This window comes from Heterodontus francisci, chromosome 12, assembly GCF_036365525.1.
Source record: "Heterodontus francisci isolate sHetFra1 chromosome 12, sHetFra1.hap1, whole genome shotgun sequence".
Lineage (NCBI taxonomy): Eukaryota > Metazoa > Chordata > Chondrichthyes > Heterodontiformes > Heterodontidae > Heterodontus > Heterodontus francisci.
The window spans coordinates 49,191,642-49,213,492 of NC_090382.1; the positions used below are offsets into that span (position 1 = coordinate 49,191,642).

The 21,851-nt window shown below is 42.5% G+C and overlaps 1 protein-coding gene across 3 annotated transcripts in view; it reads right to left on the reverse strand.

Annotated features, from left to right (window-relative positions):
- Window positions 1–21,851, reverse strand: part of afap1l1a (actin filament associated protein 1-like 1a) — a 290,476-nt gene that overhangs the window by 130,682 nt on the left and 137,943 nt on the right. The window contains exon 1 of one of the 3 annotated variants that reach the window (XM_068043391.1): window positions 12,385–12,527. The exons of the other annotated variants lie outside the window; for them this stretch is intronic. Within the exon in view, the coding sequence (XP_067899492.1) occupies window positions 12,385–12,418 (34 nt within the window). The 5' untranslated portion in view covers window positions 12,419–12,527. Of the gene's footprint in view, window positions 1–12,384; window positions 12,528–21,851 lie in introns of those variants that run through there. 3 annotated transcript variants of the gene reach the window in all.

Here is a 21,851-nt window from a genome sequence, read left to right on the forward strand (position 1 = left end):
GTTACTTGCCACTTCACAACCCAAGCCTGGGTGTTGTCCAGGTCTTGCTGCATATGGACATGGACTACCTCTACTGCTTAAAACATACTTCTCTGCTGTGTCTTAAAGGAAGAAAGTGAGGTAGAAAGCTGGAGAGATGTAGGGAGGGAATTCCAGAGCTTAGTGCCTAGGCATGGCCACCAATGTCATCTGCCCTATATCTTCTTATGTAGCTTTGTGCCATATTTTGTTTTATAATGCTCCAGTGAAGCACCTTGGATACTTTATTACATTAAAGGCCCCATATAAATATAAGTTGCTGTTTTCTAAGCTTTTATTTACAGAGGTACTACAAACATGCACTTGCAAACCCAACAACCACAGTTTCAATCTGTAATGTTATATAGGACCACAAATGAATCCCAGTTTATGCTCACCACCTGAATACAATTAAACACTCAATTAATATACAGTTAGCATCATCCACTTGGCACTTCTGGCTGAAGATGGTTGAAAACGCGTCATCATTGAGGATTGGCATGTTCATGAAGTCACCTCCTCCTTTTAATTGCTTAATTCTCTCCCACCATTTACGAATAGATGAGGCAGGACTGTAAAGCTTTCATTTAATCCATTGGTTGTGGGATCATTTAGCTCTGTTTAAGTTTAATGTCCACTAACTTTACTGACACTCGTGGCAAGACTGACTTGAATCTAATAAAATAAAAGCAAAATACTGCGGATGCTGGAAATTTGAAATAAAAACAAGAAATGCTGGAACCACTCAGCAGGTCTGGCAGCATCTGTGGAAAGAGAAGCAGAGTTAACGTTTCGGGTCAGTGACCCTTCTTCGGAACTAGCAAATATTAGAAATGTCAAAGGTTATAAGCAAGTGAGCCAGGGATGGGGCAAGAGATAACAAAGGAGAAGGTGTAGATTGGACAAGGCCACACAGCTGACCAAGAAGTCATGGAGCAAAGGCAAACAATATGTTAATGGTGTGTTGAAAGACAAAGCATTAGTACAGATAGGGTGTTAATGAACTGAAGATTGAGCAGCAGCAAGTACAAACATGAAAAAAAAACAGTGGGTAAGCAAACTGAACAAACTACAATGAAATGAAATAAACAAAAGAAAAAAAATTGCAAAAAATGTAAAAAAAGAAGAAAAAATAACTAAAAATAAAAATAAAATGGGGGGCCCGTCATGCTCTGAAATTATTGAACTCAAAGTTCAGTCCGGCAGGCTGTAGCGTGCCTAATCGGAAAATGAGATGCTGTTCCTCGAGCTTGCGTTGATGTTCAGTGGAACACTGCAGCAAGCCCAGGATAGAGATGTGAGCATGAGGGCAGGGGGGAGTGTTGAAATGGCAGGCAACCGGAAGCTTAGCGTCCTGCTTGCGGACTGAGCGGAGGTGTTCCGCAAAGCGGTCACCCAGTCTGCGTTGGGTCTCCCCAATGTAGAGGAGACCACATTATGAGCAGCGAATACAGTATACTACATTGAAAGAAGTACAAGTAAATCGCTGCTTCATCTGAAAGGAGTGTTCGGGGCCTGGGATAGTGAGGAGAGAGGAGGTAAATGGGCAGGTATTACACCTCCTGCGATTGCAGGGGAAGGTGCCATGGGACGGGACGAGGTGGTGGGGGTAATGGAGGAGTGGACCAGGGTGTTGTGGAGGGAACGATCCCTTCGGAATGCTGACAGGGGAAGGGAGGGGAAGTTTGGTAGTGGCATCATGCTGGAGGTGGCGGAAATGGCGGAGGATGATCCTTTGGATATGGAGGCTGATGGGGTGGAAAGTGAGGACAAGGGGAACCCTGTCATGTTTCTGGGAGGGAGGGGAAGGGGTGAGGGTAGAGGTGCGGGAAATGGGCCAGACACGGTTGAGGGCCCTGTCAACAACAGTGGGGGGGAATCCTCGGTTGAGGAAAAAGGTCATATCAGAAGCACCGTCATGGAAGATGGCATCATCAGAGCAGATGTGTCGGAGACGGAGAAACTGGGAGAATGGAATGGAGTCCTTACAGGAGGTAGGGTGTGAAGAAGTGTAGTCCAGGTACCTGTGGGAGTCGGTGGGCTTATAATGGATATTAGTAGACAAGCTATCCCCAGAGATGGAGACAGAGAAGTTGAGGAAGGGAAGGGAAGTGTCAGAGATGGACCATGTAAAGGTGAGAGAAGGGTGGAAATTGGAAGCAAAGTTGATAAAGTTTTCCAGTTTAGGGTGGAAGCAGGAAACGGCACCGATACAGTCATCAATGTACCGGAAAAAGAGTTGGGGGCGGGGGCCTGAGTAGGACTGGAACAAAGAATGCTCAACATATCCCACAAAAAGACAGGCATAACTAGGACCCATGCAGGTACCCATAGCAACACCTTTTACTTGAAGGAAGTGAGCGGAGTTGAACGAGAAGTTGTTCAATGTGAGAAAAAGTTCAGCCAGGCGGAGGAGGGTGGTGGTGGATGGGGACTGGTTGGGCCTCTGTTCAAGGAAGAAGCATAGAGCTCTTAAACCATCCTGGTGGGGGATGGAGGTGTAGAGCAATTGAACATCCATAGTGAAGAGGAGGCGGTTGGGACCAGGAAACTGGAAATTGTAAAAATGACGTTGGGCGTTAGAAGAGTCACGGATGTAGGTGAGAAGAGACTGGACCAGCGGAGAAAAGATAGAGTCTAGATAGGAAGAAATAAGTTCAGTGGGGCAGGAGCAGGCTGACACAATGGGTCTGCCGGGACAGTCCCGTTTGTGGATTTTGGGAAGGAGGTGGAAGCGGGCTGTCTGGGGTTGCGGGACTATGAGGTTGGAAGCTGTAGACGGAAGATCTCCAGAGGAGATGAGGTCAGTGACAGTCCTTTGGACAGTGACTTGATGTTCAGTGGTGGGGTCATGGTCCAGAGGGAGGTAGGAAGATGTGTCTGTGAGTTGGCATTGAGCTTCTGCAAGGTAGAGGTCGGTACGCCATACAACACCAGCACCACCCTTGTCTGCAGGTTTGATGACCATGTCGGGGTTAGACCTGAGAGAACGGAGTACCTCAAGTTCAGAGAGGGAGAGGTTAGAGTGAGTGAGGGGGGCAGAGAAATTGAGATGACCAATGTCTCGCCGACAGTTTTCAATGAAGAGATCAAGAGCGGGTAAGAGGCCAGGGGGAGGGGTCCAGGTAGAGGGAGAATGCTGGAGGCGGGTGAATGGGTCTGCTGGTCAGGGGGAGGACTCCTGGTCAAAGAAGTGAGCCCGGAGACGGAGGTGACGGAAGAAGAGCTCAGCGTCATGCCGAGTGCGAAATTCATTGAGGTGGGGACGTAAGAGGATAAAACTGAGACCTTTGCTGAGTACAGAATGTTCAGTATCAGAGAGGGGGAGGTCAGAGGGTATAGTGAATACACGGCAAGGGGTCAGATCAAAAGGGGTGGGGTCAGAGGGAAGTGAAGTGGAAGGAGGACCTGGAGATCATTCGTCCCCATCAGCTGCTGGAGCTTGCATTCCTTGACATCTGAAAGGAGGAAAAAAAGTTTTTTGTTAATGCGTCGGATGAGACGAAAGATTAAATGAAACTGCGGAGTAGAACAGCTTTGAGATAAGGTGAGGCGGTGCTGCTGGAGAGAGAGGTTCAGTGTGTGCATGTGGCGGCGCATAGCACTGAGTGTGGATCTCAGGATACGGCGAGAGTAGCAGTCCGAAGAGCGTTGTATTTCTCGGAGATACCTGTAATCCTGGGTGGATTCAAATCTAATAAACCTGCTAATCTTCTGGCATTTGGTAATTTAATTTGGTGTTCAAATGCCATTTTCTCGTGCGGGTAAAAAAAGATGCCCAACATAATCCACTCCACCATTTTGTTTATTGTGTTTAAGCAATCTGATGAAAAGTAGTTTGTTTTTGAATATAATCTAGGTTTTGCCACTCAGCCAGTGATAGAGTGTTTCTGTGACATTATTACTGCAGGCTTTTCACATGCACACAACTTTCAACCTCTGCAAGGACAGTGCCCCTCCCCCTCCCGTCTCTGGGTTTATCATACCTCACAGCTAGATCAGAGCCAAAGCAAACTGAAGATAAATAAGACAAACAATCAGCAGGGGCTATTTTCTGTGTCAATAAATAACATTGCTCCCACAGAAAATGTTCACAGTTTTTAACCGCAACTTCCTCTGCACTAGGAAAACACAGGACATACTGAATTACACAAGGGCAAGTCAAAATCAAACTCATTAGTGCTATTATCATTCAACATATCATTAATTTAAATAGGATTTTAAACTACAAGCCTCCATACTAAATTCCTGTGGCATATTGATAAACCAAACCACATAAAAGGGCGATGAAAAAGGACAGGTTTCTCATATGTATTTCACTGTTCAAAGAGTTGTTGGTATCTGGTACATGACTGGTGGTAAAGCAGGAATGCCTGTGCTGTAATACTGCTAAGATTTAGGACATGGTCATGGTGCATTTCTGAGATCAGACTGAACTCCAAACTTCCTGAAAATCCATCGATTCCACCATTCACATAGATACCAATTGACAAAAAAAAACTTTTTCAAACTATTTGGGATATACCCTGCACAACATCTGATTAGCATGTACATACCAACTCCAAAAAGCTTGCAAATGATGAACCATTCCACAGAACACCAGGATCTTAACAAGAGAAATTTTACCAATTTGCTCAAATTAGATTCAAGTACATCACTAAATCTCAGGCGGCCATAGTGAAACAAACAGTTTTCTAATTGTTCCAAGTTTTATAAGGTAAGTTATTGAAAAATTAACAATATTCTGTTTCTTTTTACTGCAACGCGGGCCCACTTTTAACTGTGAATGGCTTTTGAGTGAGTTGAAATTCCCCTCTGTTGCATCCATTTGAATTCCCCTAATTTACCAGGCTCCAGAGAAATGTTGACTTAATTATCAGTCCTGCTATATAATTGATAACCTATTAACATTGTGGAGTTTTGATCGCACTGTATCAAGATTGTAGGGACCAGTTTCAGGCAGATGTTACAGATTAAAAGGACAGGCCAATTCAGAACTAAAAACTGTTACACTGTGAAAGTATTTGGTGTAGCAAACTGCTATATCGCTCTAGCCCTGCCATATAGAATTTAAAAATTCACAAGATTTGCGCCGTTTGCATTATTCAGAATTCAATACCAGATGGGTAAGGGAACCGGACTGAAGAATACCTTTATTCTCCGTTACACCTTTCCCATTCTGACAACCAAATTCAAGGAAGTGAATTAGTATCTCCCAGTGACAGTCTAATACTCAGTCATGCAGGTCATTCCACCTATCCGAAAGAGTCCTGTTCATTTTAGTGCTGCTTTGTTTTGAAGGAATGTCCTTCGGTTAGGTTAGCCTTGCCTTTCCTCTAATGGACTGGAATAGCAGACACACAGCAGTACAATTTGAGCATGGCTAAACACAGTGGTGATTTCCCATAGCAGCAAGTCCATACCAAGATGTTTCTGGCAAAAGATTTGTTGCACCCAACACCTGAGGAAGAGCTTGAAGTTCTGCTTCATGGATGGGAAGTGGCCTGGATTCCACAAAATCACGAGTTGTTCTTGTCCAAGTTTCTCAATAATTCTATTTCTACACCTTTTTTATGCCACATTAACAATGACCAATGACATCCCATGGGATGTTTGTCTCTCTTTGGAAATACTCCATGCTTTGCCCTTTTTAACATTCTTCAATGCAATCTAAGGGAAGTGGGCATGCATTTTAGGCAAGGCAGTATCACATTTCTTTTCTGGGTGGAAGAGAAAAAGGAGATGAAATAGCAAGTTTAAAAAAAACTTATATTTATACAACGCTTTTTACATCCTTAGGACATGCCAAAACACGTTGCAGCCGATTAAATACTTTTGAAGTGTATCACTAAGACTCTGTTCTGACACATTCATACCTCAAATAATGAATCAAACTGTATAAGACTAGAAATAGGTTACTGACCTTAGCTCATGGTTACAGACTATAAACTATGTATTTTATGGCTTATGTTTTCTGAGTACAAACTGAGCTCTTGAGTTAAAGGGAGCAGAAGTCAACCCAAAAAAAAAAGCAGAATTGTTGAATAATTCAAGTGAGTAGGGCAATAGGTTATTAGTTACACTGGAATTCAAACCTGCTGAAGGAATTAGGTCACAGTGGATTTACGGCAATTTCAGTTAACAGGCTTCTTTCTTTATCTTGGCTGTCATGATTTATCAGAGATTTTCAGCAATCAGAGCTGACATTTAAAAGATACGCCGCCTTAACTCAAGACAACCCAGGTGGTTCCGCCACCTACAGCTACATTCTTTCTGAGGCCACATGTTTGGAGTTGTGACGAGCTTGGGCTAATTCATTTGCAATTGGCTTTACATCGTGTGAGTCAATCTTTATTTATTCAGAAAAAAAACATGGAAAATACCCTCAGGTTAATGAAGTACAATAAGTTGTTTTCTCAGCTTATAACTGCACAACTAAAGCCATATTTGTCAACTTGTTCAGTCAATCAAAGCTCGGTTTAAGGAAATAATTTGTTCATCCAGAATGAATAACATTCTGAATTGAAGTGACCTCTTCTAAACAATACTGTAGCTAGGGATGATTTGAACTAGCTGAGAACTCTGTTGCACTCAACATCATGTCAATCACCATTTTGCCCACAGCAAAAAAAGAAGCCACTTCCACTCAACATATACAAAAATGTGAAATTGTCCATTTGGACAGGAAGAATAAAAAAGCACATTATCTAAATGGTGAGAGATTGCAGAGCTCTCAGATGCAGTGGGATCTGGATGTCCAAGTGCATGAATCACAATAGGTTAGTATGCATGTAGAGCAAGTAATTAACAAAGCAAATAGAATGTTATCATTTATTGCAAAGGGAATTTGACACAAAAGTAGGGAGGTTCTGCTTCAGTTATACAGGGCATTGGTGACAGCATATCTGGAGTACTGTGTACAATTTTAGTCTCCTTATTTAAGGAAGGATGTAAATGTATTGAAAGCAGTTTAGAGATATTTACTAGACTAACACCTGGAAAGGGCGGGTTGTCTTATGAGGAAAGGTTGGACAAGTTAAGCTTATATCTGCTGGAATTTAGAAGAGTAAGAGGCGACTTAATTGAAACATGCAAGATTCTGAAGGGTCTTGACAGGGTGGATGTGGAACGAATGTTTCCTCTTGTGGGAGAATCTAGAACTAGGGGTCATTGTTTAAAAATAAGGGGTAGCTCATTTAAGACCGAGATGAGGCGAAATTTTTTCTGAGAGTCGTGAGTCTTTGGAACGCTCTTCCTCAAAAGGGGGTGGAAGCAGAGTTTTTGAATATTTTTAAGGTAGAGGTAGATAGATTCTTGATAAGCAAGGGAGTGAAATGTTATTGGGGGTTGGCGGGAATGTGGAGTTGAGGTTACAAACAGATCAGCCATAATCTTGTTGGATAGCGCAGCAGGCTCGAGGGACCAAAGGGCCTATTCCTGCTCCTAATTCATATGTTTGTATGTTCATATACTATATTTAATTTAATGATTGCTCACTGACTCATTATCCAAGCTTACAATGACTATGGTCAACTTGATGGTTTAAACAAATAATCTCTTCATCTTTCATCTTTATGACTACAATAAACTGTGTCAAGAAAAGTATTTCTTAACTACATTTTAATAAAAATCGGCTGCAGTTTTTCTGTTTTTTTGTAGGAGTGCAGCTGACTTGAGGAACACATGTCTCCCGATGTTCACTGCACTCCATAACATAAACAGTCCCATGTAACTGAGGACAGTGTGGACCTTCAAAAATGTGCCAGATTAAGCAACTGGTTTCAGCAAAGTGAAGGTTAGGAGCTGCTCACCCCCATTTTCACAGCTACAGCAGATCAAAAGGGGGACAGTAATGGATGGATGTCAATTTCCCTGGACAGAAATTTAAAAAGACAACATAAAAAGCATCATTGGCTGGCTGCTGGGTGATGTTTTAAAGCCTAAAGACAGGTTTCTGCCACTGAACTATTCACTACACTAACTACAAATGGCATTCGTCGTGGACTGAGATTTGAAAATGTGACAAAAATTCAAGCAAAGCAGATAGAAGTGCCCAGCTTGGAGGGGCAAGGGGGTCATATGATCTAATATCACTTTCATGTTTAGGGCTTAAATGTTTTGAATATATTTTTGATGCCACTTAGAAAAATCGTGGCAGAATTAAAAAGAAGAAAGAAATTTGGACACAATATAAATATATCCGAGATTCACAGTGACACTATTGAATCTTTAATGTATCATAAGAAATCAAATAGTCATTCCAGGCTGCTATCATGCATTTCCAAATGGTTGTTTAGTGAATATTGACACAGTTCAGAGTGGCATTGGCATTTGGCATAGTCTAAGGAGGGGTGGAAAGTAATTAAATTAGGTAAAGGAGACAAATATAAAAGCACATTTCCTCCCTGTAACCCATGGAGTGTCCTTAAGGGTTGTCATAGAAAAAAAAGACTTGCATTCCTACAGCATCTTTCAATATGTTTCAAAGTGCTTTACAGCCAATGAAGTATTTTTCGAATTATGATCACTGTTAACTGTGGTCATGGGACAAGGTGTTGCATCTCTGCCCTGATCACACTTAATAACAGCCCACTGGAAGTGGTTAGCAAACTCTGCTACCTTGGGTCCATGGTGACAAACGATCCGTCCTTTGATGCAGAGCTCGATATGTGTATAGGGAAAGCAGCTACCTCCTTTGGCTGACTCACAAAAAGTGCATGGGATAACACCAAGCTGACCCTTAGGACCAAACGGATGGTTTATAAGGCCTGTGTTTTCAGCATTTTGCAGTATGGCTGTGAAACATGGGTAACTTACAGCTACTAGGAAAAGAAGCTCAATAATTTCCATCTTTGTTGTCTGCAGCACATTATGGGTATATCCCTGCAGGACAAAAATCACAAATGCGGCAGTCCTCTCAAAGGCAGAGCTCCCAAGTGTGTGGGCACTCATCAAACAGAGGTGGTTTCGGTGGATTGGACACGTCCGCAGGATGGAAGATGGTCGCATACCCAAGGACCTTCTGTATGGTGAGGTAGGCAGGGCCAGACAACCAGTGGGGCGCCCAAAACTCCACTTTAAGGATGCTTGCAAGCGTGACATGAAGGCCCTAAATGTTGACTATCGCACCTGAGAGACACGAGCTAGCAAAAGAGGGAAATGGTGACACATTCTGTGGATTGGTGTGCACTACCACGACGACCAGTTGCTACAGCAGCTTGGCAACAGGCGCCAACGTCAAAAAGAACTCACAGTGCCAGTTCCGAAGAAGGGTCACTGATCCAAAACGTTAACTCTGCTTCTCTTTCCACAGATGCTGCCAGACCTGCTGAGTGGTTCCAGCATTTCTTGTTTTTATCACAGTGTCACTTGGCAGCTTCACGTGTAGTACTTGTGGCAGAATCTGCCTCTCAAGGATTGGCCTTCACAGCCATCAACAAATGTGCAACAAGAGAAGACACCCCACCTAAATGGATTGTTTGCTGCGTGCCCATCATCTTTCGTAGATGGAAGGATGCCAATCAACCTGTAAAGTAGGAAACTGTTGTAATGCAGCAGCCAATTTGCGCACAGCAAGCTCCCACTAACAGCAATGTGCTAATGGCCAGAAAATCTGCTTCTGTGTTGTTAATTGAGGGATAGATATTGGCCAGGATACCAGACATAACTCCCCTGTTCTTTTTCGAAATGGTACCATGGGATCTATTACGTCCACCTTGGAGGACAGATGGGGCCTCGATTTAAAGTCCTATCTAAAAGATGACACTTCTGACAGAGCAGCACCTCCTAAGTACTGCACTGGAATGTCAGTGTAGATTTTTGTCTTAGAGTGGAACTTGAACCCACAATCTTCTGACTCCGAGACAAGAGTTTTACCAACTAACCAATTACTCAGAACAACAATTGTGCTCTGCTCCCTCTACCACAGCTGAAGGAGCAGGCATGGTAACAAGAGAAACAGAATTATCCATCTCCTGCCAAAGGCTGAATGAGGGAGCATGGTTGACAGAAGGAATTCATGTTACATTCCCCCTCTCCAGTTTGCAATTCTGCACATTTTCAAGAACTGCTTCCTACACAGGTTTTTTTTTAATCACAAAGTAGAATACAACACATCAGGATTCAGCAGACAAGCCATGTGTTAAATATATTGATGAAGTGTGGTCTTCCTGGTTATCACTGGATAATCTCTGATGAACTTCTAGCACTGAGATGCTTTGTTTGATGTCAGTACATCTGGGACTTATTGTGTCGGCCTGTAACCACCCCTCATAACCTGATGAGTACTATACTGAAGAACAGAAGACAAATGGTATTTGCAGAAAATTCTTGTATTCGCAAATGAGGAAACAAGGAGAATACACAACTTCAAAAGGAAGTCAGAAAAATCCAAAGAAAAATCGAGAAAAGCCAACTTATAAATTTTATTTGATACAATACAGAAAGAAAAAATCTGGAACTGGAACATTTTAGCCTCAGTTACTATGCAAACATTTTACAAGCTGTAGTAACATTGCTGAAAAAGTGGGAAAAAGCATTAACCTTCCGACAAGCTGCTGGTCTAACATGTGGATATAACAGCTGTTTCACAGCCAGGTGCCAACTAAACTTAAAACACAGTAAAACAATGGGCAGGAATAAGCACACACAAATGTTTATTTAGCTTATAAAGAATGCATGAGTATTTCGTTTCACAGATCCATTCCCAAGCTCCGTAACTTCCTCGAGTCAGGTTCTAGTCAAACTCACTCACAGGCAGTGACACTGCCAGATGTCACTAGCACTGCTTAGGTGTCCTAATTGCCAGCAACAAAGCTGGTGTTAATTTGTGATGATAGGTTTGAAATGGTGCAGACATTCAGATTTGGTTACATGCACCTTTATTGACCAATGACGCACTCCTGCTTTAAAACTAGAAGCAGATTTATCAGTCTCAAAAAAAGATTTAGATTAACAGTGCATTCACACAATAGATTTATTGTCAGCACTTCACTGGTTGCAAAGCAGTTTTACGGCTGAGGTTGTGAAGGGTGCACTATAAATGCAAGTCTTTCTTTTCTTAGGGCAAAGCCATTTTGGCTTCACACTCAGACATCAAATGTGTGGGCTTGGAATTATATCCGTGGGTGCAACCTGGAAATTAGACCCGAAATTGTGCCCATTCCCACACTCATTCTGCTGTTGCCAAGTTCCTGTGAATCTCATTAGAATATGCTCAAATGTAAAATGAGTGTAAATCAGCATAAACAATTGGGGCCCAAGGAAAGTGCAGAATTCACATTATATATTTCTCTTAAGTATGAAAATTAAAGTTTCAACTCATTCACCCATCATTCAAGCACATCAGGCACAGTGTGTTTAAGAACCTGGCAATTGGGGAAGCTTTTCAATTTTTAATATAATCTATACTGATGCCATAAAGAGGCATGAATAGAAACAGAAAATACAGAGCAAGTATCAGTAAGGATTATCTGATAAAAACGCTCAATAAAATTGCATGAAACATCAGAAAATTATTTTGTTGCCTGGGACGCCTGAAAATCTGGTAGTAATTTGAAGAGCGCCTCTAAGCATGCACAGTTACAAGAAACTCATGTTGGAGGCTCTGTAAATTTATGTTGGGGCTATTATTATGGGCAGAGTACATTCAGGCAGAAGGATCGATAGATGGCTGTAAATAATTGACGTGATTTAGGCAATTTGTAATTTGCTCATGCCTGAAATTCTACAATCTTTTCAGTCACGTATTTGACGTGTGTCCCAATTATGTGTGCATCCGGCCACAAATACGCAGGAAATCCCAGACTCTCAGACTATATATCAGGTGTTAAGGCCCAAATTGACTTTAAAGCAAAGTGGAGTGGGACAGGTAGTTTCAATCCTTTGTGTGCCAGTGTTAGACCAAAGACTCCAGATTCAAGCTGCATTCACAATTAACTATGGTATCGATGCAAAGCAGTTTCACTTCAGACTGACATTAGTTATTGTATGAATGCAGCAGCTATTGGCAGCACATTCTGTTTAATAACACTGCATGATGGGGTTAACAGCAAGGTTGAATCTCGGAATATGAGTTAGGAGACTTCCTCTATAAATATTGTGCTTGGTAATAATAACCCTTACTTTACATTTTAAAAAGTATATCATTATGGCTTTTCAAAGATATTCAAATGCTGTCATCTACACTTAAATCAAAAATATGATGTAAGAAAAATCCTAGCAAACTCTAGATTCAAGCAAAATACATGTTTTATACTAATTCTTTTTTGAAAAAAAACGTTAATTAACTTTGCAAAAAGGGTAATGTTCCACTGAAAAATCCTGTCCTGCATGTCAGTTTAATGAACAACTAATGATAGAACTTACCATTTTCAGCTGTTTTGTAAGGTCCAGACAACATCTTTAACTCAAAATCCACCAAGCAATTCCAACAAAAGTTTTAAATTGGATCCCTGGACTTTTTCTCTTCAGACTGAGCACAAATATTACAGTCAGGACTGCTCTTTGGTTTGATGATTTCTGCTGTTGGTCTTCAAGCAGCCTTGATCCCTCCCTGAGGGATGTGTCCTGCCACAAGTGCTCCACTAGCAATTTGTCAATGGCTTGATTGGTTTCTCTGGTTCTATGTTCCTCTCTTTGATGCCTGTCATCACAACCTCAGCTAATGACAAGGGTTACTATCCTTTACTGGCACCAGCGTGTCTGCTTGCTATTAATATATGATCTCACTAGATCAGTACTGTCTAATGATTTTGAAGAGATTACAGTTCATATTTGGTGAATTTCAAAATTGTTTGAACATTAAAATCTGCATTAAAACACCACAGATTTCTTAACGGAATCCTACCTGACACCAGCCATTCTGTTTGCGATGGAACAGTGAACATCTGTTTTGTCTCCAATTCCAAGAACAGCATATTCATAATGGCAATACAACTATTGTACACACAGCAAACCCTACTGCAATCTCACGCTGCACATTTCACTTTTTCTCCAATTTTATTCCCTTTTTCTTAAAGATTCTGACTCTGCTGGGGTTCATGTTTGAGTTTAAAAAGTGAAGTAAATCAACTATTCAATAATGAACCTCACAACTGAACCCAATCCTATCATCATTGACACCGACAGCCATGCTTTCCAGCAGGAGTCACTAAGTGGTAATCATAAGCAGGCACCCTGGCTGGTCTTTCCTCTGCTTGGCTCAATTGGCACGTGGCCACTTGTAAAATCCTTTCTGCTTTTGAAGCTGAAATCTGCTTCCCTCAATGCAGACCAGTGATCAAATCTCGACTGGTTTATATGCCTTAGTTGCACATGGTCCAACTGTGGACCATCAGAAACTTGTTCTGTATTTTCAAAGCTAAAAGTAGTCTCACCTTTGCTGGAGATGAAATCATTGTCTTAACTCCCACGATGTTGCGTATGTCCTTGCTGCATAAACATTTATTCTTATAAATACAGCAAAAGAGCTTGGCAATGCATATTTCATCCAGGAATATACTGCAATTTCTTTACTGCATTTTTATTCCTTGGAAAATAAACATAAAGCTTCCGCATCGTTGCGATATTACAAGTACTCTAAGCTCAAAAATGAGTAAAGTTGGGATTTAGACAAATTGACTGAACTATCTGAATTCCTGTTAGTTTGCTGAACTGGCCAAGATAAACCCTTTACCTCAGAATAAACTCTGATTTCACTCCAATGACAAATAAAGCTTGAAATGCGCGACAAACTTCGTTAATTGCCTTGATATCATAGTAGGCAGAGGGACTTCACAATGTACTACCAAACCACACAGACTATCATACTGTTAACCTCAAACATCTTCCTGTTCTGATGAAAGGTCATCGACCTAAAATATTGGGGGTCATTTTAACCCCACCCCACACCCCAAAACAGGCGGGTTTAGGTCAGGTGGGAAGTTAAAATCTTACAGGAACGGAACCCATCTCGAACCTGCCCACTTCAGGTTATAACAAAACTGAGATGAGGGCAAGCAACCAATCCACTCTCGGGAGGTGAATCAGTTGTTGAAACTTTTTAAGGAGCATACGTACCTCCATTATAACAGGGTTTATGTTTTTATCCTCTGTTGGCCGGGTTTCCTATGCCTCAGGAAACCAGGCAAGTAAAAGGGGGCGAGAAGGACTAAATACATCAGATAAATGCCTTTACAGCACTGCTTTTGGAGCAGGAGGAACAGGAGGAACAGGAGTGTTTCCTCCAGGCACAACAAGCTAACCTGTTCACACCCCCCGCTGCCATTACTGACCCCTCACTCCATGATCATCGACCCTTCCATCACTAAACCTTGATATTTCATGTGATTTTCCACTCTCTTCTGTCCCCCCCATTTCCCTCGCCGATCCGACCGTCTGTCCCCCAATCTCCAACATCACCACCACCGCCTCCCCCCCCAGATCTCTCCCTGACCTCCATAATCTTCGATTCTCCACAATCACCCCATGACTCTTCCAACCACATTGTGCTGTACCCCAAGATCTCTACCTAAACAACCACTAAACCTTCCTAGCTCTGGGCTGGGGCCTCATGCTGCAGGATTTATCTGCCCAACAGGCAGCCAAGCCTGTTGACAAGTGAGGAATCTATTTTAAAAGAAACATGCACACTGGAGTTAAAACTCCAGGGCATATGGGGACTCTTCCTCCACTTCTCTGAAACCCCACCTCAGTAAATATCAGAGGCATTAACTCTGTTTTCTCTCTCCACAGATGCTGCCTGACACGCTGAGTGTTTTGCAGCACTTTCTATTTTTATAATAGAGAATATCACAATCCTGGTCTGTGCTGAGCAAGCTAATCTAAGACAGAGCAGGAACTAAGACATTACAATTGTCCTCCACAGCCCTGGGCATGGGAGGGGAAAAATCTTCCCAGGGTTTCCGCTCCGGACTGCTACTCAGTGACCCTTATTGACAGGGGCATGTGTGTGGACTCTGAGTGAAAACAAATCAGGCTGTGATTGAAAAGGCTCCCAACACTTATTATCACACATGTGAAATGTTCCCTTGTGTGGGGTAGCAGAAGAATATTGACTGTGTACGGAACCTAGCTACAGGCAGTACTTTCAAGAGAGAAAGTTACAGCTTTTTTTTTGTATCTGTTCACAGTTCAATTATTAAATAATAATTAATTTAGTAATTCAGGGTTTCATCTTGACTTGTACCTGGGACTGTTGTTTGCTTTGCAGATGTCAGTCGCCCCTTGGGCCTATACTTGTGCCAGATATATTGTTAATTCCTAAATGCTGAATAATAAAATAGTTTTGCATTAAAATACCTTTATGATTATTCCTCATCACTTTTCACTCAGTCAAATGATCTAAAATTAAAAGTATTTGTTTTACAGCTTGGTGGTTTTGTTAGTAAAGCAACATTTTATATGGTAGTTCTTTGGGCCGGCTGAATGCACTTTTACTTTGATGGAACATTGTCAACAGCAGCTATTCAGAGCACCTCTCATTCATTAATATAAATCAGACCAATAATACTAGGAAACCAGTTTCATTGCTACAAAGAGCAGCTTTTGGGTCTACAGTCAAAACTAAAAGCCCAGAGCCAGATTCCTTCTATCTGAGCAGTGGAAATCATAGGTCTCCTTGACTTAGAGCAGTGGCAGAAAGTAAATAGGTGAGAGTGACATGTGGAAGTCATGAGACTGCATTTGAATGCTATTCCTGAGGCCACTTTTGTTGTGTAAGGGTGTCTTAAGTTTCTAGAGTTTATGTGCTGGTCGCTATGGGTGTTAGTTTGTACTGTTGCAGTCCTTTGGCTGGATTTTTAGGCTCTGTTGGGGCTGAGCACCCCTTTACCATACTTTTGTAGATCGCACTAAGGCATTCAACGCCATCAGCAGAACAGGGTTCTACAAGATTTTGGGAAAAATCGGTTGTCCATTGAAGCTCCTCAGTCTCATCCACTCTTTCCATGACAACATGCACTGCACTGTACAGTTTGATGGCTCCACATCTGACAGTTTCAGAGTGAAGAATGGTGATACACCAATGTGCTTTGTTGAATAATAATTTTCTTCAATCCACTGACTGGAGATCTGAATTTGTTTTTTTAAGACATTTTTAAAAGGATGACTTTCCTGGCAGCTTAAGTTGGCTACCTAATTTGCAACATTGTATCCTACACTCACAGGACTGTGAGGAGGCTGATGAAATGTCTGCCAATTCCCCAGCAAGAACCAAGACCCAGGAGGTTTAAGGGAGGTTCTCTTTCTTTTAGCAAGAAGAAAAAATAATGCTAACTGCTATGTTTGAATCACTTAGTGACTGTCATGCGACAAGCCCATCCCCATCTGTGGCTTTAAGCACAGCAGAGGAGAAGCAACTGGACTCTAACAAGATCAGACCCTAAGTGGGGGTCCCTCTCTCTCTCTCCATTGCAGCTTGTCGACTGACCACCTTTGCATACCCTGGATACAAACCGAAACCCCATTCGAGGAAATCATTTGCATCGCTATCTCTAAGAGACTCACTAAACCAGTCAGCTACCACTTCAAACTAAAAGCTTCAGGGCCACTGAATTCAGCCAGAAGCTAGCCTAATCACCAAACTCCACAGACTGTATACTTTTTTTATGGACTATAACTCAACCAATCTACCTTTCCCCTCTCTGTGATCTATTTGTATGTGTAAACCTTTAGTGTGTGTGTGTGTGTGAGTGAAAGTTGGTGCATTGTTTATTTATTTTATCAGTTCAGTTTAGGTACAATAAAGTTAACCTCTTTCTTTTTTAACTCAAGAAAACTTGTCCAATTGGTGCTTGTTATGATCGTAGCAAGTAAGTAATCAAACACCTACTGAATAGGGCAGTACATCCACTTTAAGAAAGAATTAAACCTGTGTGGTATAACAAGGAGAGGGAAAAGAGGGAAGCCCTTCAACTCCTCCTCACTTGACCGTAACAATGGAGTGAAACATGGTTGTCTCCTAGCCCCCACTCTGTGTGGCATCTTCTTCTTCATGCTTCTGACCTTCACCTACCCTGCAAATATAGAAGAAGTCTACTTGCACACTACGTTAGATGGCATGCTCTACAATCTATCAAGGCTGAAAGCGAAGACAAAAACACATCGCGTCCTGATCATATGAACATATGAATTAGGAGCAGGATTAAGACATTTGGCCTTTTCAAGCCTGCTCCACTCAGAGAACTCCTCTAGGCTGATGATGCTGCACTACTTGCTCACATGAAAATTCAGCTACAAAAACTCATGGACTGTCTCTCCCATACCCTGTAACTTGTTCTCCTTGACTGTAAGTGTCAAGAAAACTGTGGTCATGGGACAAGGTGTTGCATCTCCACTGCTAATCACACTAATTAACACCCCACTGGAAGCGGTTAGCAAATTCTGCTACCTTGGGTCCACGGTGGCAGACAATCCGTCCCTCGATGCAGAGCTCCATAGGGAAAGCAGCTACCACCTTTGGCCGACTCACAAAAAGTTCATGGGATAACACCAAGCTGACCCTTAGGACCAAACTGTTGGTTTATAAGGCCTGTGTTTTCAGCACCTTGCTGTATGGCTGTGAAGTATGGATGACTTACAGCCACCAGGAAAAGAAGCTCAATAATTTCCATCTTTGTTGCCTGCAGCACATTATGGGTATATTTTTGCAGGACAAAAATCACAAATGAGGCAGTCCTTGCAAAGGCAGAGCTCTCAAGTGTGTTGGCACTCATCAAACAGAGGCAGCTTCGGTGGATCAGACACATGGACAGGATGGAAGAGAGTTGCATACCCAAAGACCTTCTGTATGGTGAGGTAGCTGGAGCCAGATGACCAGTGGGGGACCTAAAGTTCCGCTTTAAGGATGCTTGCAAGCGTGACATGAAGGCCCTAAATGTTCACTATTGCACCTGAGACACACAAGCTGGCAGAAGAGGGAAATAGTGACATATCCTGTGGACTGGTATGCACTACCACGATGACCAGTTGCTACAGCAGCTTGGCAACAGACGCCAATGCCAAAAACAACAACTCAACGTGTCACTTGGCAGCTTTATGTTGTCAGGCAAACCCCCCTATCTGCCAAGATTGAGGCACACAGTATTTCGCCACATGAGCAAAAACTTAAAATTGCAATCCCTTGACTAGAAAGACATTTGCATAGTAGCAGAGAATGTGGAAGCAAAGGGGAACCAGTCCCTGCCCCCCAAAATACACAGAAGAAACCTGGTCAAACCAGTCAGTCACGTGACCAACTGCTGGCCAACTAGGGGAGTTTTAAACTGGAAAATCAGATTTTAAAGAGAGAAAGCCGTGTGCTCATGGACTGAGAACATCTCCTCTCCTGTCTACCTGCCTCCATCTCTTTCCCGTGGAACTGAATCTTGTGAAGACACGTAAAGGCCGAGACCCGAGAGGAGCTGGAGAAGAGGCAGAACGAGAGAGAGAGAGATAAAGGGCGCGAACAGAGGCAGAGAGGCCGAGACCCAAGAGGAGCTGAGGAGAGGCATACCTTCGGGACCTTCAGGCGGTGGAATTCCAAGTGATGTCAGGATTCAAAAAGTGACACAGAGGCAGGGAAGCAACTGATTGGTAAGTAGGTTCAGGTGAGTTTTACTACTTTTTCTACTATTTATACGACTGCAGTTCATTAGCTTCAAAAGTAAAGGTAAGGACTTTAGATTGTAGTGGGTAGTGTTTGGAGTAGAACAAGGCCCCTAGTGTAATTAGTATTTTTTAATCAAAGGGAGTAACCAAGTAATCTAAAGGTAAGTCATGGCAGGAGATCTTGCACCCGTGATATGCTCCTCCTGCGCTATGTGGGAAATCAGGGATGCTTCCAGTGTTCCTGACGTGTGCAGGAAGTGTATCCATCTGCAGCGACTGGCTACCAGCATTATGGAGCTGGAGCTGCGGGTCAATTCACTGTGGAGCGTCTGTGATGCTGAGATCATCATGGATAGCACGTTTAGCGAGGTGATCACACCGCAGGCAAATGCTGCAAAGGCAGAAAGGGAATGGGTGACCACCAGGCAGAGTAGAGGAAGGCAGGTAGTGCAGGAGTTCTCTGTGCCATCCCCCTCTCTAACAGATATGCCGCTTTGGATATTGTTAGGAAAGATGACTCGGGGAAAGCAACAAGAGCCATGTTCATGGCACCATGGGTGGCTCTGCTGCACAGGGAGGGAAGAAAGAAGAGTGGCAGGGCTGGAGTGATAGGGGATTCAATTGTTATGGGAAGAGACAGGCATTTCTGCAGCCACAAAAGAGACTCCAGGATGGTATGTTGCCTCCCTGGTGCTAGGGTCAACGATGTCTCTGAGCGGCTGCAGGGCATTCTGAGGGGGGAGGGCGAGCAGCCAGTTGTCATGGTACATATTGGTACCAACCACATAGGTAAAAAAAGGGGTGAGGTCCTACAAGCTGAATATAGAGAGTGAGGACGTAAATTAAAAAGTAGGACTTCAAAGGTAGTAATCCTGAGATTACTACCAGTGCCAAATGCTAGCGACAACAGAAATAGCAGGATATATCAGACGAATACGTGGCTGGAGAAATGGTGTAGGAGGGAGGGATTCGGAATCCAGGGACATTGAGACCAGTTCTGGGGAAGATGGGACCAGTACAATCTATATGGATTGCATCTGGGCAGGACCGGGACCAATTTCCTTGGGGGGCAGGGGGTGGTGTTTGCTAGTGCTGTTGGGGAGGGTTTAAACTAGAAGGGCAGGGGAATGGGAATCTAAGCAGGGAGACAGAGGAGGGGGAAAGAAAGATAGAAATGAAAGACAGAAAAGAAAGGTAAGAAGCAAAAGTGGAAGGCAGAGAAAACAAGGGCGAGAAACAAATGGAGCCATAGTGCAAAATAAAGCTAAGATGACTAACAATGTTAAAAAGACAAGTCTAAAGGCATTGTGTCTTAATGTGCAGAGCATTCGCAATAAGGTAGATGAATTAACAGCGCAAATAGATTAAAACGGTTATGATATAGTTGCGATTACAGAGACATGGCTGCAGGGTGACCAAGGATGGGAACTGAACATCCAGGGGTATTCAATATTTAGGAAGGACAGGCAAAAAGGGAAAGGAAGAGCAGTAGCATTGTTAGTAAAGGAGGAAATCAATGCAATAGTGAGGATGGATATTGGCTCAGAAAATCATGATGTGGAATCTGTATGGGTGGAGCTAAGAAACATCAAGGGTCAGAAAATGTTGGTGGGGTTGTCTATAGGCCCCCCAACAGTGGTGGAGATGTAAGGGATGGCATTAAACAGGAAATTAGAGATGCATGCAATAAGGATACAACTGTAATCATGGGTGACTTTCATCTACCTATAGATTGGTCAAACCAAATTATCAACAATACTGTGGAGGAGGATTTCCTGGAGCGTGTACGTGACGGTTTTTTAGACCAATACGTTGAGGAACCAACTAGAGAACAGGCTATCCTAGACTGGGTATTGTGCAATGAGAAAGGATTAATCAACAATCTTGTTGTGCGGGGTCCCTTGGGGAGGAGCAACCATAACATGATAGAATTCTTCATTAAGAAGGAGAGTGAAGTAGTTGAATCTGAAACTAGGGTCCTGAATCTAAATAAAGGAAACTACGAAGGTATGAGACACGAGTTGGCTATGGTAGATTGGGGAACTTTACTAAAAGGGTTGACGCTGGATAGGCAATGGATAATATTTAAAGAATGTGTGCATGAATTACAACAATTAGTCATTCCTGTCTGGCGCAAAAATAAAACTGGAAAGGTAACTCAACCGTGGCTTACAAAAGAAATTACGGATTGTATTAGAATCAAAGAGGAGGCATATAAAATTGCCAGAAAAAGCAGCAAGTCTGAGGATTGGGAGCAGTTTAGAATTCAGCAAAGGAAGGCAAAGACAAAAATTAAGTGGGGGAAAATAGAGAATGAGAGTAAACTTGCGGGGAACATAAAAACTGACTGTAAAAGCTTCTATAAATATGTGAAGAGAAAAAGATTAGTGAAGACAAATATAGGTCCCTTACAGTCAGAAACACGGGAAATTATAATGGGAAACAAAGAAATGGCAGAACAATTAAACAAATACTTTGGTTCTGTCTTCACAAAGGAGGACACAAATAACCTCCCAGAAATGTTAGGGAACCAATGGTCCATTGAGAGGGAGGAACTGAAGTAAATCAGTATGAGTAAAAAATAGTGCTAGGGAAATTAATGGGGTTAAAGGCTGACAAAATCCCAGGACCTGATAATCTAAATCCCAGAGTACTAAAGGAAGTGGCCCTGGAAATAGTGGATGCATTGGTGGTCATCTTCCAAAATTCTATAGACTCTGGAGCAGTTCCTACAGATTGGAGGGTGGAAAATGTAACCCCATTATTTAAAAAAGGAGGGAGAGAAAAAAACAGGGAACTACAGCCTTACATCAGTAGTGAGGAAAATGCTAGATTCTATTATAAAGGACATGATAGCAGAACACCTGGAAAGCATAAGTGGGCTTGGACAAAGTCAACATGGGTTTACGAAAGGGAAATCATGCTTAACAAGTCTACTGGAGCTTTTTAAGGATGTCACTAGTAGAATAGATAAGGGAGAACCAGTGGATGTGGTGTATTTGGATTTTCAGAAGGCTTTTGATAAGGTCCCACATAAGAGGTTAGTGTACAAAATTAAAGCACATGGGATTGGGGGTACTGGCATGGATTGAGAATTGGTTGACAGACAGGAAACTGAGAGTAGGAATAAACGGGTCTTTATCCGGGTGGCAGGCAGTGACTAGTGGGGTACCGCAGGGATCAGTGCTTTGGCCCCAGCTATTCACAATATATATTAATGACTTGGGTGAGGGAACTAAATGTAA